At 62.7% G+C, this 24,842-nt stretch overlaps 1 protein-coding gene and 1 long non-coding RNA gene across 8 annotated transcripts in view; both read right to left on the bottom strand.

The window, feature by feature from the left end:
- NPHP4 (nephrocystin 4) overlaps window positions 1–24,842 on the bottom strand; it is a 115,150-nt gene that overhangs the window by 28,152 nt on the left and 62,156 nt on the right. For 6 of the 7 annotated variants that reach the window (XM_070079390.1, XM_070079388.1, XM_070079389.1 and 3 more), the window contains 5 exons: window positions 14,773–14,834; window positions 12,058–12,165; window positions 10,881–11,035; window positions 10,574–10,765; window positions 9,712–9,899 (listed from right to left, as the gene is read on the bottom strand). In XM_070079390.1, coding sequence (XP_069935491.1) covers window positions 9,712–9,899; window positions 10,574–10,765; window positions 10,881–11,035; window positions 12,058–12,165; window positions 14,773–14,834 — 705 coding nt within the window. The remainder of the gene's footprint in view (window positions 1–9,711; window positions 9,900–10,573; window positions 10,766–10,880; window positions 11,036–12,057; window positions 12,166–14,772; window positions 14,835–24,842) is intronic. The other variant, XM_070079387.1, reaches the window with a different exon arrangement.
- Window positions 869–9,704, bottom strand: LOC138850744 (uncharacterized). The gene is made up of 3 exons (XR_011390920.1): window positions 1,845–9,704; window positions 1,431–1,476; window positions 869–1,005 (listed from the first exon to the last, which is right to left on the bottom strand). It is a non-coding gene; the product is annotated as an uncharacterized lncRNA (long non-coding RNA).

Here is a 24,842-nt window from a genome sequence, read left to right as displayed (position 1 = left end):
AGAGTGCATCTCTCACGTGCCCTCAGACCAGTAACAAGAACTGGCCATTTTCTGGGCCACAAAGAAAACCTAAACACACTCCATGAAGTGGAAATAAGACAAGTAATATTCTCTGATCACAACGCAATGAACTAGAAGTCACTGTAAAACTTTTATTAAAAAAACCAATTCACAACTTACAAATAACTCCGTCCAAGGGCAAGCGCAAGCAGAAAGCAGCAATGACGGACACGGCACTCGTCTGAGTCAGCAAAACACAAAGAAGCAATCGGAGGACTGAAGTTACAGAGACGGAGGCAGAGAGGTCTTCCAGCTGCTGGGTCGCTCCCCAGATGGCCCCAACAGCTGGAGCTGGGCCGATCCAAAGCCAGGAGCCAGGAGCTTCTTCCAGGGCTCCCACGTGGGTGCAGGGGCCCAAGGACTTGGGCCATCCTCTACTGCTTTCCCCGGCCATAGCAGAGAGCTGGGTCGGAAGTGGAGCAGCCGGGACTTGAACCAGCGCCCATATCGGGTGCTGGTGCTGAAGGTGGAGGCCCAGCCTACCACACCACAGGACCAGCCCCTCAATCTGTAAGTTTAACAGAACTCTAACAAAGAAGCCAACACCCTCCTGCCACAGAAAACTAACCAGGTGGGAATGCCAGGCAGGCTGACTCCTGACACAGCAGGAACACCGTGGATGACAGGTGCAACGCTGAGCCGCAGGCCACATCCCGTGTGAGCCAGGAACGGTCTGCATGGTGTTTGTTGGAAGAGGAGGAGGAGGAGTCGTCAACAGAGATCACACATGACCCAGAAAGCCTAAAATATTTACCGTCCAGCCCTTAAGACACAACAGCAGAAAGTCCGTAAATATGTCTTTTTAAGAGGTGGCAGATGCTAGTGGGTCTCTCGAGTCGCCCGGAAAAGGCGGGGTTGTCAGCAGACGGCAGTGGGTTCCACAGCTCCCACCACGCGGCAACGTCGGTCCCAGGTCCATCAGAACCCTGAACATAAGCACGGAGCCTGTAAGTCCAAAGAAAACACGGGACTGGCACAGAAAAATAAGAAACTAATGAAAACTCTAAATCCACGCTAGAAAGAGACCCAGGAAGAAGGCACCCAGGCCCCGGCCTGCGGGAAGCACCAACTCTTGGGGGCACCAACTCCTCAGAGAAACGGCCGGACCCAGCCCGAGGCAGGGGAAGCACAGGACGAGCTGGGACATCCCAGAGGCTCCCAAGGGCTCCCCTGGCCAGACGAGGGATGACGTGTGCACCAAACGCAGGAGTGGGAGTCTGGCAGGACAGCTAAGACCCCACGTGGCACCCACCTCCCACAACAGAGCACCCGGATTCAAGCCCCGCCCCACTTCTGATTCCAGCCTCCCACAAACACATGTCCTAGGAGACAGCAGCGGACGGCTCAAGTACTTGTGTCCTGCTACCCACCTGGGAGCCCTAGACTGAGCTCCAGTACTTGGGTCCTGCCACCCACCTGGGAGCCCTAGACTGAGCTTCAGTACTTGGGTCCTGCCACCCACCTGGGAGCCCTAGACTGAGCTCCAGTACTTGGGTCCTGCCACCCACCTGGGAGCCCTAGACTGAGCTTCAGTACTTGGGTCCTGCCACCCACCTGGGAGCCCTAGACTGAGCTCCAGTACTTGGGTCCTGCCACCCACCTGGGAGCCCTAGACTGAGCTTCAGTACTTGGGTCCTGCCACCCACCTGGGAGCCCTAGACTGAGCTCCAGTACTTGGGTCCTGCCACCCACCTGGGAGCCCTAGACTGAGCTCCAGTACTTGGGTCCTGCCACCCACACGGGAGATCCAGACTGAGCTCCAGTACTTGGGTCCTGCCACCCACACGGGAGATCCAGACTGAGTTCTGGTCTCCTGGCTTCAGTCCCAATGCTGCGGACATTTGAGCAGTGGACCAAGGGATGGAGGGTCTGTCTGTCTCTGTGTCCCTCTCTTTCAAATAAATAAAAAACTAATTAAAACAAGCTTTAAATAGTAATAATGTATCATAACACAAAGCATAAATAGGGGCCGGGGCTGTGGCGCAGCAGGTTAACGCCCTGGCCTGAAGCACTGGCATCCCACATGGGTGCCGGTTCCAGTCCCAGCTGCTCCTCTTCCCTTCCAGCTCTCTGCTATGCCTGGGAAAGCAGCAGAAGATGGCCCAGGTCCTTGGGCCCCTGCACCCACGTGGGAGACCAGGAAGAAGCTCCTGGCTCCTGGCTTCAGATCGGCGCAGCTCTGGCCGTTGCGGCCTTCTAGGGAGTGAACCAGCGGATGGAAGACCACTCTCTCTCTGTCTCTACCTCTCTCTGTAACTCTGACTTTCAAATAAATAAATCTTTAAAAAAAAAAAAAGGCATAAATAGATACCCAAGAGATGACAACGATACCCAAAACACACACACACAGAAACCTGACAGCCACAGCCCCAGCAGCCACACAGGAGTGAACCACAACCACACCACCTTCTCACCACCTTTAGCCGACAGCAGGAAGGTGTTCCGCACCCGTCTGTCTTCGCGGGGGCGAACACAGGGTCATCCCCGGTCGTCAAGGGAAAACCCTTCACAGAAGGATGGCAGCAGAAGCCGTGAGACCCACCAAGACGGAGAGAAAAGCTTCCCAGTGAAGCTCCGATCGACACGACAGAGTTACTGCAGGAGCTCTCGGGCCGGGGAGCAAGGGTCTGCCTGGCCCCGAAAGCCCTCCTTCAGCGCCAAGGGAAAAACTCTGCTCAGGAAACACGGAGACGGTCTAGGCGTGTGCTGCCCGAGGGCCCCGTCCACGCACACGGCCCCGTCCACACGCGTGTACCCTCCAGCCGTGACCCCCACATGTAACCGCTACCGGGGCTGAAGCAACAAGGCAGGCACAACCCAGGGACGCAGACACGGCACGCGGGACGCTCCACAGACGCCTCGCTCGGCTTCCTCAAGCAGCCGGCGTCTGGAGAGAGACCGCGGGAGACCGTTCTGGATGAAACAGGCCACCAAGGCGCCACAGGAACCTGGACGGAGTCGAGCGCCAGACCAGAAAGACGCGCGGGGAAGCGCGGCGACTTCACCGTGGGACGGCTGCCGTCTTACATGCGCTAGAAGTGCGCCTGCGTGAGGTCCACGGAACACGGAGCTAGCAGGTGTTCATTTGGGTCCCAAAAAACCTGAAGCCCGTGCACAGCTCTCCCTCCACATGATCTTTTGTGAACTTGGTGAAGACTCCTAGCAGAAAGGGATTTCAATGTTTTGCACCAAATAAACTTATCTTCACCTCCTACCCCATGAACATCTGCATTCTTAGCCTCGAGAGGCCTGTGGCAAGTAGAGCGGTGCAGGGGACCAGGCCTGCAGCCGAGGCGCCAACGACGGGGGCGGGGGGAGTAACTAAAGCCAGCATCCCACCACATGCCAGCATGAAGCCTGCAGCTGGCGACACGAGGGACTGGGGTCCACTCAGGAGGAGCCAGGCCAGGCAGGACTGCGCGGCACCGTGGAGCTGGGTCCCGGCTGCGCGGGCCCGGGCGGGCGGGCAGGCAGGCAAGTGCTCCTCGGGTCAGTGCCCCGGCTGACCCAGGACTCAGCGACTTCACTCTGAGGAAGACTGTGCTAGACAAGACCCAAGAGGGACAAGCTAGAAACACAAGCCCAGGTCAGAAGCAAACGCTATGAAAAGGAAAGATGTAGAGGACAGGGACCAGAGCAAGCAGACCAAACCACCACTCCTGGAAAAAAACGAGATGACAGGAAGACATGCTGCTCAGAACCCCAAACACCACATACACTGGGAGCCAGCCCAGAGCACACACGGCTGCCCCAGGCCCACAGGGCACAGCTGCTCCAGCCCCACAGGGCACACGGCTGCCCCAGCCCCACAGGCCACGGGCTGCCCCAGCCCCACAGGCCACGGCTGCACCAGCACCACAGGGCACAGCTGCCCCAGCCCCACAGGGCACACGGCTGCCCCAGCCCCACAGGGCACAGCTGCCCCAGCCCCACAGGGCACACGGCTGCCCCAGCCCCACAGGGCATACAGCTGCCCCAGCCCCACAGGGCACACGGCTGCCCCAGCACCACAGGCCACGGCTGCCCCAGCACCACAGGGCACGGCTGCTCCAGGCCCACAGGCCACGGCTGCCCCAGCACCACAGGGCACACGGCTGCTCCAGGCCCACAGGCCACGGCTGCCCCAGCCCCACAGGCCACGGCTGCCCCAGCCCCACAGGCCATGAACTCCAGAGCTTCAGTTCTGACCACTGTAGTTTCTCCCTCACTGGGCCAGGGAGGCAGGGCTTCGGCGCGAGCCTGCAAGGGCTCTGCCAAGACAGCAGCGGCTCCGATGCCGCCTCCTGGGAGTGACTCTGTCTCCAGACAAGGCCCGGCCTGGAGCGGCTCGAGCCTCACCCACGCAGACAGCCGAGTGCCCACAGCAGCAGCGCCTGGACCTGAGGACGCCTCTGCACCCAGGGAGCCGCCTCGGGGGCTGGCTTTCCAAGCGCGGTGGGCGTGGGCCGGGGCTCGCAATAGAGAACAGGAGCCTCCACCCAACTCACACAGAGACAGAAACCCACTCCAGGCGATTCTGGACCTGGGTGTACACAGAAATTTAACACAAACGCCCAGAATTATGTTTAAGACTCTAAGGAGACACACTACTAGTCTCTGTGCAGCGTACACTGTGGTTATGGTAGCGGCTTGCCTTTCCATCCTGGAAATCGTCTTCCATTAAAATTAAGTCCATTTATCATTGTTTTCCTTTTTATAGTTTTATTTGTTTTGTTGATCTTAGAGGTAGAGAGAGGAGAGAGACAGAAAGAGCTCCCACCCGCTGGTTCACTGTCCAAGTGCCCACGAGCGCTAGGCTGGGACCAGGCCAAAGCCAGGAGCCGGGAACCCCGCTGGGGCCTCCCAGTGGGTGGCAGGGACCCGACGCCATGAGCCATCGCCTGCTGCTCCCAGGTGCACACTAGCAGGAAGCTAGAGTGGGGAGTGGGAGCCAAGACTCGAACCCAGGATCTCTGGTACGGGACGGGCGTCCTACGCGGAGTCTTAACCGCAGCTCCAGGCCCTGCTCCTGGCGCATCTCCACAACACAAGCACAGCCGTGGAAGGACACTCAGCGGGCAGCGCCTCGTCAAAACGAAACACTTCCGCCCCGCAAGCACACTGCTGAGGGAACGAAGACAGCAAGCCGCAACCAGCAGGAAGAATACACGCAAAACACACACCTGGCGAAGGGCTGCATCCAAAACACACACAGACACCTATGTGAACAGGCACCACGTGGACAAGGCATGAAGGACAGGACCTGCACGCCAGTCATCAGGTTCCCACACGCCAAGTGCCCACCAGCGTGGCCAAGATCCAAATCCTGACAACACCAAATGCCAGCGAGGACCAGGGCAACAAGACCGCTCACTCACGGCTGCTGGGACTGCAACACGGCACGGACCTGGGCGGTCCGGTGGCTTCCTACAAAGCCGAGCACATCCTTACTGGGTGAGCCAGCAAGACGTTCCTTGGTATTGGCCCCAGAGAGCCAAAACCCAAAGTCCACTCAAAATCCTGCACCCAGATGTTCACAGCAGCTTTACCCGTGACTGCCTAGGACCCGAAGCAGCCGCGGCGCCATCCCACTGGTGCAGAGATAAACGCACCACGGCACATGACGCGACGGCACGTTTGCAGCAGCAGGAAGAAATGAGCTGTGAGACACAAAAAGACAGGGAGGAACTTAAAATGCACATTGCTAAGGGAACGCAGCCAATCTGAAAAGGCTACCTTCTGTCTGCTTCCAACCACACAGCACTCTGCTCAGGCGCTGTGTGCGCACACGTGCGCACGCGTGTGTACGTGTGTGTGCGCACGTGTATGGGTGTGCGCATGTGCGTGTGTGTACATGTTTTAAGATAAATAAAATGAATGGTTAAAAATTTTTTTAAAGATCGGTGGTTGGGGCCGGCGCCACGGCTCACTAGGCTAATCCTCCGCCTTGCGGCGCCGGCACACCGGGTTCTAGTCCCGGTCGGGGCGCCGGATTCTGTCCCGGTTGCCCCTCTTCCAGGCCAGCTCTCTGCTGTGGCCAGGGAGTGCAGTGGAGGATGGCCCAGGTGCTTGGGCCCTGCACCTCATGGGAGACCAGGAGAAGCACCTGGCTCCTGCCATCGGATCAGCGTGGTGCGCCGGCCGTGGCAGCCATTGGAGGGTGAACCAACGGCAAAGGAAGACCTTTCTCTCTGTCTCTCTCTCTCACTGTCCACTCTGCCTGTCAAAAAAAAAAAAAAAAAAGATTAAAGATCGGTGGTTGGCAGGGGAGGGACAGGCCGGGCCGAGCACAAAGGGCCCGAGGGCAGTGACAAGGCGACTACACATCTGTCAGACGCCCAGGCCGCACGACGCAGAGGGAGCTGCAGGATAACCTGACTTAACACACCAGGAGGGCTCATCAGGTCTAACAACCGGGCCACACCAGTAAGAAAAACTCATTCTGTTACTTTCATTTTTATTTTTGGTCTCCAACTTGAGAATTTTGGACTTTGAATTCTAATTCATAATGACAAGAAAATCTGACTTTCGAGTCTAATTTCTTTGGGCTCCAACATGAAAGAACTTTAACTTCCCTCTGGGAGACCCGTCACAGGAAAGGGCTGGTGTTCAAGGCAGAAGCAGCCCTGCGTGGCCGGCTGACGCGCGCCCCACGGCCGTGGTCAAACCTCGCCACAGAACCTCTGAGGCGCCAGACCGGACAGAAAAACAGGGCCAATCTGGAAGGGGAGCAGAACGGGAGATGCGTGTTCAGTGAGGGACAGAGAAGCCTTGAAACGCACTCATCACCCTGGCCCACGCCAGCGCTCCTGGGGAGGGCAGCCACAGCACCCCGCCAAGTCCCAGGTGGAGGGGAGAAGGAGAGGCCTGCTCTGGGAGGGGACCCCATGCGGCTGGACACCTCCTCCCTGAGGACGACGGCCACGCCCCGGAGGGCCTGCGCTTAGCAGTGAAGGGCGGGCAGCTGCCAAAGGCAACCCCAGGAAAGATGCAAAGGAAGCCCTCCCGGGCCGCACCCTGGCTAGAGCAGGTAGGGAGGGGTGGGCCTGGGCTGCCCAGCCCCACGCGCTCCTTTCCAGAGGTCGCTGGAGTCCCAGACGAGCTTCCTGGCGCGCAGGGAGGTGACCGCGCCGCCCGCACCCAGCCCTCCGTCCACCTGCACCAAAGCCGTCCCGCACGAGCTGGCGCTGGCACGCGCACCACGCTCCCGCCGCGGCTGCAGCACAGAAAATGACGACAGGAGCTGCACCGTCGGACCCTGACGGACTCTGGTCCTGGGCTCTGGGCGCTCACGCTCGCTGCACCGTTTCTTTCCTTGACTTTGTTGGATGTTCCTGCTTCTCCCCAGGACGTCTGGAGCTGAACAACGAGGCCGTCAGCTAGAAATCCCTTCCTCCTCCCACCCAGGCGTTCAGACGACGCGTTTCCCTGACCGCGGTCTTCCTGCACCTTGTAAACTACGATATCGTTCATCACACGCGACATTGCTTTGCCACAGTTCTAGGCGGTCGTTTCTATCTTGATTCTGCACTGACCCAGGGAATGATTACAAGCGTGTTTTAGGATCTCACGACAGCAGGCTGGAGCCTTTGGGAAGAGGACCGGCGGAGTCCTGAGCGGCGGCACCGGGCGTGAGCTGTCAGAGTCAGATGTGATCTGGGAAGAGGACCGGCGGAGTCCTGAGCGGCGGCACCGGGCGTGAGCTGTCAGAGTCAGATGTGATCTGGGAAGAGGACCGGCGGAGTCCTGAGCGGCGGCACCGGGCGCGAGCTGTCAGAGTCAGATGGGATGCGGATTCCCTGGCATCGCTGGCACTGCTCAGTGATCTAAACCCACAAAGGTCCCACCCTTCCGAGCTGTGCTCAAAAACAATGCAGCCTCCAAGCCGAAAGCACAGTTGTCTAAGGTCACCTTTGAAACCATTCCCTCCTGTGTGAGTGCGCAGCCTATCAGCCTGCCAAGGGGCACGTCCAGGCCCCTCTGACTACGGCCCCTCCACCTGTCCCGACACACTCTCCTTCGCGTCTCCAGGCTATGGCGCTGGCAGCTCACAGGCCCAGGATCGCTACTTCCTAGTGAATTATTCTCCCAGAGACGACTAAGCAGCCTCCTTATCCCAGCCCTGCACGTACCTACCTGCTCTGCTCATTTGTCTCATGCTAACATTTTTAAGCTGCTTCCTTTCAGAACTTTTTTTTTAAGATTTATCGACTTATTTGTTAGTTCATTTGAAAGACAGAGCAAGAGGGAGAGAACTCTTCCACCCACTGGATCACTCCCCAGATGGCCACAACAACCACGTCTGGGCCAGCAACTTCTATCCTGGTCTCCCACGTGGGTGCAGGGGCCCAAGGGCGGGGGCCGTCGCCCACTGCCTTCCCAGGCCACAGCAGGAAGCTGGATCAGAAGAGCCTGGCGCTCTGACGCGGGATTCAGGAGTCACAGCAGCGGCTTCACCTGCCGCACCGCGCGGCCCACCCGGGGTCAGTGTTCTGAAAAGCTTTCCCACCTCGAGACGGCAGCAGCCCCAAGTCTGCTCGGTCCCTCACGAGGGACATCACCGGCCAGAGAGGGAAGACACCACCAGTAACAGGACAACGCGTCCAAGGCGTTTCCACCTGCGGTTTGGACCCACTTGCTCACAGCGAAGCCTGCGAGGGGGCCTTCCCAGCGCTCAGAAACTCAGAGAACAAAGGGAGGAGTGAGGCCCTGCCCTGCCCGTCCTACACAAACGGCTCACAAGGGGAAGCATCCCGCTGACAGCCAAGAACGTGCCCTCCAAGTCCAGGTGCAACCCTGGGTGAGTCACTGACCCCTCGGCGACGGCCAACGCCGTGCCGGCCACGGGGATTCCTGACAAAGGCAACACCGCACATCCGAGGGCGTGGGCATCCGGCCCAGCAGTTACGATGCCCACCTTCCACATCACCGGGTTTGGCACCAGGCCCCAGCCAGTGCCTCCAGCTTCCTGCTAACGCAGACCCTGGCAGGCAGAGGGGCGGCTCAGCCTCCCACAGAACACACTCAAGTCCAGCTCCTAGCTCCCAGCTTCCGCCTGGCCCAGCCTGCTGTTGCAGACATTTGGGCAGTGAACTGGAAAATGGGAGATTCTCTCTCTCTCTCTCTCTCTCTCTCTAATAAATAATTCCTTTTATACAAATTGTACAAACGGAACATACATCTGATCACACACCTTGCTCTAACTTCCAATTTACAGGAAACAAGGGACAGAGGCACACTCGGAATACCAAGGGAAAAACAGAGGCGGGCGGTGGCCCTGCCATGGTCGGGGCTTCAACTGCAAGGCAGGGACCTCCCAAAGGGCTTCAAAAAGTCCACGGAGAATTAAAGGAATTAAAGGCCTGGCTCACAGTGGTGCAAAGGAACCGGAGGTCCACGAGCTTTTCAAAGCACGCACTTCCTGAAGCCCTCACCCACTAGAAACACTTCCAGGTGAAATGACGCAGAGCCGGGACTGGCTTCAACCAGCACTGTCTGGGGTGGGCGGGGTGGGGGGGGCACTGGAGCTGCGCACACGGTGACTGACGCACCCGGGTATTCTCTCCGGTTCTCGGGTTCCAGCGTTCCACACACGGTTTTTAAAGGTGGAATTAAAGAGTCGGAAAGCGGGGTGCAGGACTTCCTGCATTCGCCACGCGCACCAGCACTCACCAGCCTCGGAGGAGCCGTCTTTATTCTCCAGGACGAGGATGTGGGTCAGGGAGCCCGAGCTGGCCTTCCCAGCCTCGTCCAGCCTGACCAGCTGCAGCCGTGGTGTTGTCACGGGTGGGAAGCGGTAGAACTGGAAGGTGAAATACACAGTCTTTGGCCATGGTGTTCCTGGGCAGTCCTGGGCCACTCTGAATCCAACAACAGCTCTGAATTAATCAGGCGTCCAGAGGAGAGAACACCCACAGGCAGTCCCTGGGGCCCGTGGGCAAGAGCAGCCTTCCTGGGGCCTCCGGGAGCTGGCCAGACGTCAGCCTGCTTCCGGGGCCCTGGTGCTGCCAGCTGGGGACGCCACGGCCAGCGTCACATCAGCACCCGAGAACTGGGCGACACACCACGGTGGGGCTCATTGATCATTATTTATTTGAAGGGCAGGGAGACAGAGCAAGCTCCCGCTGCTGGTCACTCCCCAGTGCCTTCATGGCCGGGGCTGGGCCGTGCCAATGCCAGGAGCCCGGAGCTCCATCCAGGTCTCCCACCTGGCTGGCAGGGACTCAGCCGCTTCTTGGGGCTTGAATTAGCAGGCAGCTGGAGTCGGGAGCCAGAACCGAACCCAGGCACAGGCATGTCAACCGGCAGGTGAACTGCCCGCGCATGTGCACACCAATTCAGACTCCCAGACGGAGCAAAGCAGGGCTCACAGCCGTCAGGACGGCTCTGGGCGGGGCCTGGCCAAAATGAAATAGAACAGCCGCACTCTGAGCCAGCAAGACCGGGAGAGAGAGCTCTGCCGCTCCACCCCGACGGGGTCCCCCTCCAACTCAGGGCGCCGGCGCTGCACTCTGCTCAGACGCCAACCCCTCACCTGCTGAAGGCGAGGAACTGGAACACGATCTCGTTGCCCTGCAGACAATCTGATTCTTCCTTCTGGGGGTTAAACTTCACGGGCGCTGTGGGACTGACCGCTTCGGCAGGCTGCTTGTTGGAGTCCAGGATCTCGGGGAAGCCGGCGGACTGCAGGAGCGCCATGGAGGCTCTCGAGAGCTGGCTTCCAGAACTGTGAGAGACAGGCCTCGGGCAGCCCAGGGAAGGGCGGCCGCGACCGCAGGCCAGCACGCCGTGCTCCGGCCGTGACACCTGCCCGAGCCCGCCCCTCCCACACCGCACCTCACCTCCGGGTCTGGGGCCCCAGGACAACCGGGAGATGCGCGGGGGTGAAGGGCAGCTCCTGCAACTGCTCGGCATCTGCCGCTCCCAGGAGCGAGGCCGGCCGGCTCAGGTCAGCTTCCAGGTGAGAGATGCTGGCCTCCGTCGGGGGGAGCCCCTGCTGAACACAGCACGGCCTCTGGTGAGGCTCTCACCCGGCAACGCCACGGAGTCGCCACGGCCGCCAGCTCTGGCCACCACACACAGCAGCACGGTCTCACAGCAGTTTCAGGCAAACACTGAGTAATTATGGCGTAAGTCTGTCCATGCAGGAGTTGGGACGCAGTTACACCAAGAAACCCATTGTTGCCTGAACGTCAGAGTTAACCGGGCAGCCTGTGTATCACAGGGCAGCGAGCAGCGGGAAGGAGCCCGTACGCGGGAGACGGGGAACTGACACCCAGACAAGTCACTGGAGAGGGACGGAGGCTCCCGCGACACCCAGGCGAACCACAGCCGCGCCACAGGCTGGTGGGCGGGGCCTGAGCATTCTCGCCCTCACTTGCACCCGTGCCCACGCCCGTCGCGCCAGGCAGGGGGCGTCCACCACAGGGCAGGCTTGGGGTGTAGCCGGCTCTCTGCAGCCGGGCCCCTGGGCTTCCAGTCGCAGCTGGAACAGGGCACCACTCGCCCGGGGTCAGCCCAGTATGTCACGGGGTGCCCGGAAGAAGACGGGCCAGCTCGTCACAGACGTGTGGGCCCCAGGCAGTGGACTCGGGCACCGCGCAGGTTTGCCGGTTTCCACGGGGCTCCTTCTGCTGAGCCAGAGGTGCGGGCTGCAGGCAGACTGGGAACGCAGCAAACTCCCCACGGTCGGCGGCAGCACAGGCCTGCCTCACCATCAGCCCGGCCCCACCGGGCGTCCCGGGACGGCACGCAGAGCCCGGCCTCAGCCTCTGCTCGCGGTGCCACGGAAGCTTTGCCTTCCTCTGCACAGACATCCGGAGGCGGAGTGACTTCGCTTCCCCAGGCGCTGTGGCAAGAACTCGAAAGGCCACATCCTTCCTTGTTCCCAGAGACAGATGGCGGCAAATGTCTGAGTGGGGAGCAAGCACTTCCCACCCGAATCCTACACCCCCCCACCGTGAGGCCAGCAAGGGCGCCGTCACCTCAGCGAGACTCCCAGCAGAAGGGCGCACTTACGGCGGGGGCCGGGGAGAGCCGAGAGCCGTCCACCTGCTGGCAAGGGGGCTTGGCTGAGCAGGGCCGAGTCAGGGACTGTGGGGACGCCGCCAGCTGGGAGAGCGACAGCTGGAAGAGAACAGAGCGTGGGTGACGTGATCCGACCCACCCGCCATTCGCGAGGCCACTCCCACGTGGGCAGAGCGTGGGTGACGTGATCTGACCCACCCGCCATTCACGAGGCCCCTCCCACGTGGGCAGAGCGTGGGTGACATGATCCGACCCACCACCATTCACGAGGCCCCTCCCACACGGGCAGAGCGTGGGTGACGTGATCCAACCCACCCACCATTCGCGAGGCCCCTCCCACGTGGGCAGAATGTGGGTGACGTGATCCGACACACCACCATTCACGAGGCCCCTCCCACGTGGGCAGAGCGTGGGTGACGTGATCCGACCCACCACCATTCGCGAGGCCCCTCCCACGTGGGCAGAATGTGGGTGACGTGATCCGACCCGCCGCCATTCGCGAGGCCCCTCCCACGTGGGCAGAGCGTGGGTGACGTGATCCGACCCGCCACCATTCGCGAGGCCCCTCCCCGTGGGCGCACTGGCGCAAGCCCATCCAGCCACGGGCTGCCCTGGGACCCAGGTGGCCCCTAAACTTCCTTCCCTTCCGAAGAGCTCACCAGGAAAAGCAGGGGGAGGAAGAGGCTGCTCTCTGACCTCCCTGGACAGTGGCCACCTGCGCTGCCATCAGATGGACGTCCCTGCTGAGTGGCTGACCACACTGGTGGCCACACAACTCCACCACCTCAACACATGTGGCCGCAGACAAGCCAGCTGCCCTCTGCTGGCCTCAGCCTCTCCCCTGCACAGTGGGGATCACCGTGGGACTAATGAGCGGTCACACCAGGTGCCGGCGCCGTACCCCACAAATGCTACACAAAGACCCTGGGGGGCCGGCACTGTGGCACACGAGAAGCCGCCACCTGCCACGCCAGCATCCCACGTGGTGCCAGTCAGGCCCCAGCTGCTCCACTTCCCATCCAGCTCCCTCCTAAAGGGCCTGAGACAGCAGCGGAAGACGGCCCAAGCACTTGAGCCCCTGCACCCACATGGGAGACCCGGAAGGAGTCCCGGGCTCCTGGCTTCGGCCCGGCCCAGGCATTCAAGGAACAAACCAGCAGGCAGAAGACCTCCCTGTCTCTCCTTGTCTGTCTGTCACTACTCTTTTCACGTGAATAAAATCAATCTCCGTAAGAAAATTCAAGACTGCTGAGGAGGGACCCGCGCTGCCCTGAAGCCACACGGCAAGCCCTGGACTCTGGGGCCAGCACACAGCGCCACTCGATGTCCACGGTCCACAGGCACAGCTGGCCCAAAGGCGGGGCTGGCACACAGAAGGACCCAGTAGCTGAACACGTGTGTGGGGAGAGCCGCTTCAAGCCCTGGGGGGGTGGGGGGGCCTGGGCAGCGGAGATCTTCACGGCTGCTCAGTCCCCCCCGACCCCACAAGCCGCCTGAGCGTTCCTGCTCTCTGGAGTGGCAGGAGCTGCTGCGTGGTCTCTGATCACTACGGGTAGCCTGGAAACTGCTACGGGAAACAGGCTCGTGGGCGGCGGGGGGCTGGGGGCGGTGCCCAGACGGCATCCTTAGGTGAACAGGACACTCACTGGTGACCCGGTTCCCAGCCTGCCCCTTGGCCATTCAGGCCGCGTCCTACAGACGGCCTCGCGCACAGGATTATTCGTTTCTGGAAAGCCAATCTCCAGGGCGAGGATGGCAAAGTCACCAGGAGGAACGAGTAAACTCCAACCCCGCTGGAAACCACGCGGCCGAGGCCAGCCTGGAGCCAGGTGAGCGCCCCGGGGCAGCTCGGCACTCAGCCTCGGTGGCCGGCCAACAGCCTAGCTACAAAGAGCCTTTCTCTGCACTCGGGAAACGCCAGCCCCTGGGGACAGTCCCCAGCTGACACGCTCCGGCAACGTGCTGCGTCCCAGGTGGTGCCTGGCCCTGGCTGCTCTCCTGCCCAACATCTGGGAGAGGGAGGGGGAAGAGCCGATCACAGCGTCTCTCGGGGGAGAAACAGAGGCTGCCGGTCCGTCAGGAGTGTCCCCGGGAGACAGGACTGCCAGGGACGACAGAGCACTTGGAAGAAGCGCAGGAACCTGCGTTCGATAACACGCTGGGGGTCACGGGCAGCCGGCAGGACGTGGGTATGGGAAGAACACACTGCAAGACAGAATGGGAGACCACAGACGTGCCCACCTGCGCAGCCAGTGGGCCCCTCCCAGCCGCAGGACAGCTCCCCTTAAACACACAGAGCCGGCGCTGCGGCACAGTGGGCTAAACCTCCGCCTGCAGTGCCGGCATCCCACATGGGCGCTGATGCCTGTCCTGGCTGCTCCACTTCCAATCCAGTCTCTGCTGTGGCCTGGGAAAGCAGCAGAAGGTGGCCCAAGTGCTTGGGCCCTGCACCCATGTGGGAGACCTGGAAGAAGCTCCTGGCTCCTGGCTTTGGATCGGCTCAGCTCCGGCTGTTGCAGCCATTTGGGGAGGGAACCAGCGGATGGAAGACCTTTCTCTCTGTCTCTCCCTCTGTCTGTAACTCTACTTCTCAAATAAATAAAGTCTTTAAACACACACGCACACACACACACACACACACACACACAGCACGTGCTCACACGTCTGTGGAGCTCCTGGAGCAGGCCTCGGTGGGCCCTGACTTACCCCTGGTCCCACAGGCGAGTCCTGGGTGGCAGCGGGACCCTGGGCTGCTGACGCTGGCGGGCCTGGGAGGAAGCACAGGGACAGGGGTGGGGGCCGTGAGCCTCTGTGGGCCCAGCAAGGCCAGGTCTTCACTCATCGCCCCACCCGGGCAGTCAGAGGTGCTCAGCGGAGCTTGCCAGTGGGAGCCCAGCAGGAGCGAGGACGCGGTCCACAGCCTGGCAGCTTCTAAGGACCCCCCGCAGCTCCTCCCCAGCACTGCCCGGAAGAATGGACACGAGCTGGCCCACGCTGCACCCCACCATGCTCCTCCGGGGGGCTCCAGCGGGCTCAGTGACCCACAACATCCTCTGGACACTTCCAGGTTCCCTACCACGGCCCCGCACGGCTTCTCCGTCCTCCCGTCGCTCAGCCGTCCCTGCCCCGGAAAAGCCCAGGCCTGCTGCTTGCCTGCCGAGTGCATCTGGCTTGGGCACCGCTGCTGCTTGAAGTGAGACAGCAGCGAGGCAGCCGGCCGGGCTCACGGCCCCGCTGATGCCCACTACGCACAGTCCACTCCCCAGGTACAGCTCGCTGCTCCAGGAGGCCGCCCTCCTGCACGCAGGCCCAGGGAGGGCGGAGCTGAGACCGGGAATGACCTCCACACCTGCTTCCCGTGGAGGGAGCAGCCCCCTCCCGCGGGAGCCATCTGCACCTGCCAGGTTCTGTCACAGCAGAGAGGACCAAGGACAGGCTGGGGGGCCTGTGTCTGTGATGCGTCCACGCCTCCACCCAGGACAAAAACCTCAACGCTCAAGCAGCCCCCGGGCTCCTAACGGCTGCACACGGGTCCCCGGCACCACTGAGGTCTCCTCCAGCATCCTGTGGTCATACGACAGTGCCAACATCTGCTTGTGCCCGCCCCGCCACTGCCTCACTCCACAGCAGGGGCTGCTCCAGCGAGACCCCACACGCACCCTGAGGGGGCCACCTCCACCCTCCCCAAGGCCAGCACGTGGCCAGCATCGCCTGCTGGGATGGCGGGAGCTCCCCCTCAGGTCCAGAGCCTGGATCTCCAGCCCTGGCGTCCACGCCCCGCCTGGCTCATGGCACTGACCTTGGTGACAGGAGTCTGTCCACCACGAGCAGAGCTCACCCCCGGCGAGCAGCCTGAGAAATCGATTCCCCAGAGACCTGCCCCACTTCCTGTCACCCTCAGTGCCTGGCGCCCTTCCTCCCACGTGGCCCACGTCTACTGTGAAACTCCAAACGAGTGCGTCTCTCCCAGGAGTCCCTGCGTCCCCACAGCACACTCGGTACCCTCTGACCAAGGGAACACGGCAGAGGGCTTTGACTTACATGCCGTGCACTCTGCACAGAGAACACCAGCAACTTCCTGGCCCACCCCAGCCGCAACACACCAAGACTGTCGACGGAGGAGGACTCAGACACATCAGGCGCCACCCTAAACCCAGCTCTGCTAGACCCACCCACCGGAGCCAGCACGCCAGCCAAGCCTCTTCCAGCGGCTCCCAGAACCCACAAGAAGGGGCTGCAGGCTCAGCCCTACCAAGGGCTCGCTGTGGGGGTGGGGCGCAGGGAGAGCAGGCGGAGCCCCCCACCTCCCGCGGTCCCACTGTCCACCCGGCAGGCACCGCTCACAGGGCAGCCACCCCCTGGGCTGGGCCTGCTCACCCGGCCCGGCGCCCCTCTAACAAGCCAAGTTCCTGTGAAACACCTGTGACAAAGGAGCCTGCGGTTCCAGAAACAGGGTCACGGACTTGGCAGGGAGCCGGCAAACCAGCGAGCGAGCGTGGCCTCCCCAGGAGACATCATCTCACTGGGAGCAAAACGCAGACGCAGGATCTGCTGGGCCCAGCTGTCCTCAAGCTGCGGCCTCCCCCCAGGCCCCTGGAGCAGCCCCGAGGACGGACCGCAAAGGCAGCGGGCGGGCTCCACTTCGCTCCACCTGAAATGGGGACTGAAAACTCGACAGGCTGATGCCGGCAACGAGGGAGAAATTGCAGAAATGGCCCCATTATCTTCAGCTAAGAGAAAGGTGCACTCAGGAGCCGGCCGCTGGGCACCCTGGGGGTGAGCAAGCCCACGTGCCCTGGGAAGCGCCCCCCGAGCCTGACACGCCCCAGCCTCAAAGGTGGGCACGGTGGGATGTCGTCTCGGGTAACTGTATCAGGACTTAGCCTGCAACCTTAGCTTCCAGGGTAAAACAGCATTAAAAAAAATAAAGAAGGTGTGGGGCACTGTTGAAAGACCCCTGTGGGGGAGCTCAGGCCTGGGGGTGCCCCAAGCCCCCCGCCCCAGACAGGACAGGTGAGAGAGCACAGCTCACCCGCGCGGCAGCTCCACGGCCCACGCTCCTGTTCCAGCACTCTGTGTGGCGGTCACTCGGCCCCGCCCCAGGACACCACGTCCCCCACAGCGTCCACGTCACTTCCTCCCAAAGCCACAACGAGGGGGTCGGACCGGAAGCCGACTCCACCACGGAACACCACTGGGCTGAGAACAAGGTGGGCCGGCAAAACCGACCACAGCACCACACACGGGGACGAACACACGTGTAGAAACATCGGCACCAACACAGGTGTGTGCGTCACGTCCACCACCTGCGGAAAGAACACGTCCAGAGAAACCCTGGCACCTGCTGGGTGGGGCCCAGAGGTGCTGGGCGGGTGTGGGCCAGCGGGTGCCCACGTGGAAGGCGGCCACGTCAGAGGAGCAAGTCACCAAACAGCCAGCACGGCAGGAAAACAGAGAAAGCCACCCGCGTGCGTGCGGGGGAGCCGCCGCCACTGAGACCCTGGCCGTAACGGGGCTGCCAGTCCACCCTCAGCACACGGGGCGAGCGGGTGTTCACAGGCGACGTGGACAACGTGAAGTCGCCACAGCTCAGTGGTGATGAACAGGGACACCCCCACATCCCTGCCAGAGAGGACGCCGGCCACACAGAACTCAGGCAGCGGCCACCCCGCGTCCCTGCCAGAGGACGCCGGCCACACAGAACTCAGGCAGCGGCCGCCCCGCGTCCCTGCCAGAGAGGACGCCGGCCGCACAGAACTCAGGCAGTGGCCGTCCCCCACTCCTCCCGCTCACAGCCCCCTCACACCCCAGCTGGCTCACTGGGGCACAGAGCTGGCTGAGCCACCAGAGGACCTGGTCCCAGGTCAATACCCTGGACGGTAAGTGAGAGAGCAAACTGGGACACAAGGTCTTCATGGCTGCTCCAGCACGCGGTGTGGCAGCTGTGGGGCGGGCAGGAAGGAGCCACGTCGGTGGTTTCCCACGACACCGAGGGACATGACCGGGAACCAGCCCCCAGCGACTGCTGCAGACACAGGAAGTCCGGGCGTGGGTGTCGCCACTGTTCAGATCCGATCTCCCCAGCACACCGTCCCTCTCCCGTCCATCTCCACGCACCCAAAGCAGCTGCCAGAAAAGCTCAGGTGCCCACTCCACTGCTCTGGCCATCAGCTCTGAGAAGCGCACACGCCCTGCACCTGCCTTGAACGAGGCCTCCCTGGGCCAGGGCCGGCGCTTGGACCCCCAGCCTGGGCGACCCCGAGGGAGACAGTGCGACAGAAGTCCACTGCGAGCAAAGGGTTCAGCCGTGGCCCCAGGGCACAGCGCCGACACCCGTCCTCCCCCAGGGAGACCTGCACAGGGCCTCCCACTGTGCGTGGTGGGTAGACACCGAGAAAGGACTCCGTCACTCGGCTAAGAGCACGGCCACACAGCCGAGCCCACCCCTGCCCCCACCGTCCCCAGACACGGGCTCTCCCTAACGACCGCCCTGCGCTCCACTCCCCCACCACGGCCCCTTACCAGGTGACAGGCAGGGACCTCTCACTTCCCAACAGGTTATGAATTCCACAGCCGGGTCAGGCGCTGTGCACAGCAGGTTCAGCTACTGTGTGGACACACACACCCCACAGTGCCGGGGGTCGAAGCCCCTGCCTGTCCAAGCCACTTCCTGCTAACGTCACACGGGGAGCCAGCAGTGAGGGCTCACGGGCCAGGGCCCCTGCCACCACGGAGCTCAGCCTCCTGGCTGCGGCCTGGCCAAGGCCCGGCGCTGGAGGGCATCTGGGAACTGAATCGACAGAGGGAAGCATTGTCTCTGTCACTCCGCCAGAGAGGTCACGGCCGAGGTGCAGGCGGCAGGGCCTGCGTCCTGACCTGGTGTCGCGGAGCTGCCGCTTGTCCCCTCGCTGGGCACACAGAAGCAGGGACAGCAACGAGGGCACAGGCCAGGACTGCGTTTTAGCAGCTCATCCATCACCCTGCGCTGGGCCACGGGAGCCCCGAGAGCGGGCAGACGCGCACAGGGCCAGGGGCAGCGTCTTCACCAGACCCCTCCCAGGCTGCAGACGGCCCCTCCCTCCGCGGGCATGCGTGGAGCCCAGCAGCGGCCTGTCTGGGGTCGGTGCTGGAGCCCACAACCGGCGACGCAAGCTGCCTTCTGACACCCGCCGGAGCTCAGCCGCAGGGGCCCAGGGCAGGAGGAAGCGGCAGGCGCCTGGAGGAAGGGCGGTGACCCGAGAAAGCACCCAGCCCGGCTGCAGGGTTTTCCAAGGAAAGCCAACAGCCCTGACGGAGGAGCAGCGAGGCAGGAAGAGGCCGTTGCTTGGCAACCACTGGGAAGCAGGGACAGGACCAGGCCAAGGTGGAGGGAGGGAGGGAGGGAGGGGCCAGCCCCTGGGGCTGATGGGAGGGGGGCGTCGCCCTGTCCTCATACCGCAGGAGGGAAGGGTGAGGCCACCGGGGGCGGGGGTGCGCTCCAGACCCCAGGCCCTTGCTCCCCACTTTGGTGGTGAAAGTCGTGTCTGATCACGGGGCGGGGGGGAGGGGAGGATGAGCAAAACCTGAGACACCAAGGGCCGCTCCACGGCGTGGGCGTGGGGCTCTCGGCTGAAGGCCTTGGGACCGCAGGCAGACAAGGGGGCGGGAGGGGTCCCAGCCCTGGCTGACCAGGTCCAAGCAGGGGTGGAGGTCCCGTGGCCTGCATGGAGCCCTGCGCGGGGGCCACCCCGGGGTCGTCTCAGACCCCGGCTCTGAGCTCTCTGACATCCTGCAGCAAAGGGCAGGCCTGGCAGGCTGCACGCTACAGGGCGGCTGGGAAGCTGCCCCGCGGCCCCACGCACTTCCCCGACTGCTCCCCCGACTGTGGCTGGCCGCGGCCTGTCCGCGTACCGGGGAAGCGCTGTGGCTGCGCGTCTGCGGTGACCCCTTCTGCAGGGCTGGTTTCAAATCGATTAAGCAAACAAACCTAAACTCTGACACCCCCAGACACTGGAAAGCAAAATGTGGGTCAAAGAAATCCCAGGTTACAGGAGACGGAGCCTGACCGCCCTCTAGTGGCCGCCGCCCGCGCGTGGCAGGCGAGGAACGGATCTGCCGAGCCCAGGGACTTCAGAGCCAGAGCACCTCGCTGGAAGTGACCGCCCACGTCGTTAGGACGTCCACGTGCGGCGGTTAAGCAGCGGAGGACGGAGGTTTCTGTCTACGTTAAACACCCCCGGATATTTAAAACCTCTCACGCGGAGCCGTAAGAGGCAGCGTCTCCAGCGCTCAGGAGCGATCATGTTATCACGACGCGCGTGCACCATAAACCCAAATGGACTAAACCGAGTGAGCCGCCTGCATCTGGTAACTGAAGTACAGGCGGAGCTGCTACAGCGCATTTCACAACAGCCGATGCCCGCTCCTCCCAGCCACCACAGCTCACTGCTCCCCGCCGAGGATGCGACAGCAGATGGTAAAGGACCCAAAGGGCACCTTTCCAAGTCCAGCCGCTGCCCGGGGTGCCCCGCACCGGGAAGACAAAGCCCCGGGCACGGCCCCCAGCACCATCGGGAGATGAGGCCCTGAGTCCACGGGCCCTGCCTGTGAAACGCTCCCGACAGCCTCTGCGCCGACCACCTGTGGGCGCCCACAACTGACGGGCCAGGGGGCCAGGCAGCTGCTGGCGGCCGGCGAGGCGGGAGGGGTGTTGTGGCCCTTGCTGACCCTGGGGCATGGGGCCCTTCCTTTCTTTCTGGCAACTGCCCCCAGCCACAGTGAACACAAAGCCAGAGTAAGGGGCTCCACTGCCACCACAGCAGGGCTGACTGCAGGACGGGGCAGGGGGAGACGGCACAGAGACCACACAGTCACCCAGACGGGGCAGGGGGAGACGGCACACAGTCACCCAAGAGGGCACACAGACCACACACAGTCATCCAGACAGGGCAGGGGGAGACAGCACACAGACCACACAGTCACCTAGATGGGGGGGGGGGCACCTTTGTTCTGCCAAGGCCCGCCTGCAACAACGCCATCCCATACGGGTCGAGTCCTGGCTGCTCCACTTCCGATCCAGCTCCCTGCTCGTGGCCTGGGAAAGCAGCGGAGGATGGCCCAAGTGCTTGGGCCTCTTCCACCATGTGGGGAACCTGGAAGAAGCTCCTGGTTCCTGACTGTGGCCTGGCCTAGCCCCGGCTGTAGCGGCCATTTGGGGAGTGAGCAGGCGGACGGAAGACTTCTCTCTCTCTCTCTCTCTCTCTCTCTCTCTCTCTCTCTCTCTCTGTAACTCTTTCAGATGCATGAACAGACCTCTGTGGACATCAGCCTGCGGCAGATGGACTGAACGTGAGCCCCGCCTTGCCAGCCCCAGACCACACGACCTTGCGGGCCGCATGCTCCCCTCTCCTGACCTGAAACAAGTGGGCGTCTGCCAAGAGCCGGGCTGAGAGCAAAGCCCCACCGTGGACGGGGCCCTGGAGCAGCAGAGGGCAGCGGGAGGGCGCACAGCCCAGCAGCTGAGACCCCCCCGCCCCCTCCCCGCCCCACACCCACCTTCAGCTCCCAGCCCCAGCCTCCTGCAGGGTGGGGTTCCCCCACACCGCACCGCAGACCTGGACCGAGGTCCCCTCTCCCAGCCTCAGCCTCAGCCTGGCCCTCGCCATCACAGGCATTTGGGAAATAAACCTCTCTCTCTCTCTCTCTCTCTCTCTCTCTCAAATAAAATACAGTAACTTTCAAAAAGAAAGAACAAGAAGAATTTGATAAATTTAATAATTTAAGAATTCAATACATTCTAAAATACTTCCAAGTTCTAGGAAAACAGGAAATTAAAACTGAAATCAATGGTGTGGGGCAGAGCACTGGGACCACAGCAGGAAACGGGTCCACGCCGTCTGTGGACGAAACTACAGACCCTGCGTGTCTTATCAGCAACAAGAAGAATCGGAAACCAGCGAAGCTTTTGCAGCAACTTGAAGACATCAAGAGGATGGAATTACTGACGGTGAAAACATAAAGCAGACATCAGGTGCAACTGAAGTTGGAAACTTGGGCACACAGAACAGGGGCGGGCGTTGGGCCCAGTGGTTAACACACCTGTCTGTGCTCCACGCTGTCTCGGCTACGGCTCTGCTGACGCACACCCCGGGGGGCAGCAGGCGCCGGCTCAGGCGGCTGGGTCCCTGTCACCCAGCTGGGAGACGTGGCTGGGATTCGGGCTCCTGGCTTCCGCCCGGCTCAGCCGCAGACACCACGGGCATTCAGGGAGTGAGCCAGGTGAGAAGTCTGCCCAGCTGCCTTGGTCTACCTCTCAAACAAGATTCAAAAAACAAAGAACACGAGAACTAAGCAGATCCGAGAGCCAAGTCTGTACAGAGGCCGGTGACGGGCGCAGTCTGCGAGGACCTGACCAGAGCCGGGGGCATCGCTTCCCTCCACCGTGCGAGGAATGAGAGGCAAACCAGAACTGTAGACACAGCTTTGTCCCCACAGCTCTGCAGGACACGTATCCTCACAGCTAACACCAGGGAGGCAGAAATACACAGACCGACGGCCTGAGGGACGGCGAGAAGGACGGCCGCTTCACTCCCAGGGCACTCGGCAAAAGGAGGGGCGCTCCCTCCTGCTAGGACAAGCCAAGCTGCAGATCAGGGTCTGCTTTGCTGGGGCGCCGCCACCCCACACAGGCCACCGGGACTCGCCGCGAAGAGGCGCGCAGCCCGGCGTCACCGACCTCTGCCCTCAGGGACCCCGCTCGCACAAGCCAGCCACACCCAGACGGGCCACTGGACAGCTCCCCGCAGGCCACGTGCCCACCGTCCCAGTTTCTCCACTGACTCTGCAGGTCCACGGCAAGACGGGGCAGGAGCAGAGGCCCCGCCCCGTCCCTGTCCCCACACTCGGCTCCTTTAATCTCCTACCACAAGCTGTCAGCCCCACAAGGACAGGCACCCGTGGACAGACGGACGGAGGGGGACGCCTGCCTGACCAGCTCGACCTGGCCCAACACGCCCTGCGGTTCCTCCGGACGCTCGCACCCGTGGCAGAAGCATCTCCGGCGGGGCTTCCGGGCCCAGGGAGCACCGAATCCAGGGAGCACCAGGCCCAGGGAGCACCGAATCCAGGGAGCACCAGGCCCAGGGAGCACCAGGCCCAGGGAGCACCGAATCCAGGGAGCACCAGGCCCAGGGAGCACCGGGCCCAGGGAGCACCGAATCCAGGGAGCACCGAATCCAGGGAGCACCAGGCCCAGGGAGCACCGGGCCCAGGGAGCACCAGGCCCAGGGAGCACCGAATCCAGGGAGCACCAGGCCCAGGGAGCACCAGGCCCAGGGAGCACCGGGCCCAGGGAGCACCGGGCCCAGGGAGCACCGAATCCAGGGAGCACCAGGCCCAGGGAGCACCGGGCCCAGGGAGCACCGGGCCCAGGGAGCACCAGGCCCAGGGAGCACCGAATCCAGGGAGCACCAGGCCCAGGGAGCACCGGGCCCAGGGAGCACCGAATCCAGGGAGCACCGAATCCAGGGAGCACCAGGCCCAGGGAGCACCGGGCCCAGGGAGCACCAGGCCCAGGGAGCACCAGGCCCAGGGAGCACTGAACCCAGGGAGCACCAGGCCCAGGGAGCACCGGGCCCAGGGAGCACCGGGCCCAGGGAGCACCGAATCCAGGGAGCACCAGGCCCAGGGAGCACCGGGCCTGGTTGTCAAGGACATGCAGAGCAGGGCAGCCGTGGGGGTGTGGAACTGTCTCACTGGCCGGCGGCGGGGCAGGGATGGGAGGGCGAGCGTGGCATCACCAAAGCTGAGAGCCCCCACCGGGCCCGGCTCCGCGTCCGGGCCGAGCAGAGGGACGCGGCCTCACTCCCCAGTCCTCACACCCCAGCCTCTGCCCACTTTGCACTGTGCTGTCCACGGACGTGCTTGGAGGAGCGGCCACGCTCCTCCTTGCCGGTCGGGTCTGGTGGTGGCATCTTCTGGGCGTCTCCCAGGCTGAGGCTGCCCACGCTCCTCTCGCAGGACCTCCCACCCTTCCGGGCCTCCTCCCCGGGCTCTCTGCCCTGCCCCTCTTCTCTGAGGGAGCCTCCTAACCTCAAGGTCATTAAAACATCCTCCAACGGCTGTGCAAGGTTCCTCAAGTTCTGCTGGACATCCCAGGCCTTTGATCCATCCCACTTCACAGCAGGGAAGACTGAGGAGAGGCGGGCGGCACTGGGCGGCTGGCGAAGCTCGCGCAGCAAACACGCGCAGGCTCCTCAGACGCTGCCACACTGCGCGCTTCTCTGCAGATCTTGCGACTCACACCGGGAAGTTCCAGCCATAACGCTGCCTGCAGACCTATCTGCTCACTTAGCTGACACGGCGACGGCAGAAACAAACCCCAGCCGTCCACCCGGGCTGCTGGGGAGCCGAGCTGCTGTGTGCGTCTAAAGGCTCCAAGCCTCGTCACGGGCAGCCTGGGCCGAGTCTCCCTGCCCGTGTGGGTTAGCTGTCCCTGGCATCAGGAGCCTGGAAGGGCACTCCCGGGCTGCAGGGACCTCTCCAGATCTCAGGGAACTGTCAACGCGGCTGCAGGCCCGCAGAGGCCAGCTCTCCCTCCAACGGCATCTCAACCTTCACACCGCAGCGACGGCCAAGAGAACGCGCCGATTCCCCGCTCCCTGCGCTTCTCTCAGCAGTGAGTGAGCACTTTCTCTCGCGTTGCAGGCGGCTCCCGTCCCCGCTCAGCTCCCTCTCTGTATCCAGCCCGTGCGTCCCTCTTGCCGTGTGCGCCCATCCTGCTCAGCTCCCTCTCTGTA

This window comes from Oryctolagus cuniculus, chromosome 7 (genome assembly GCF_964237555.1).
Source record: "Oryctolagus cuniculus chromosome 7, mOryCun1.1, whole genome shotgun sequence".
Classification (NCBI taxonomy): Eukaryota; Metazoa; Chordata; class Mammalia; order Lagomorpha; family Leporidae; genus Oryctolagus; species Oryctolagus cuniculus.
Note: the sequence above shows the minus strand (reverse complement) of the source record. Positions and strands in the feature narration are given on the sequence as shown.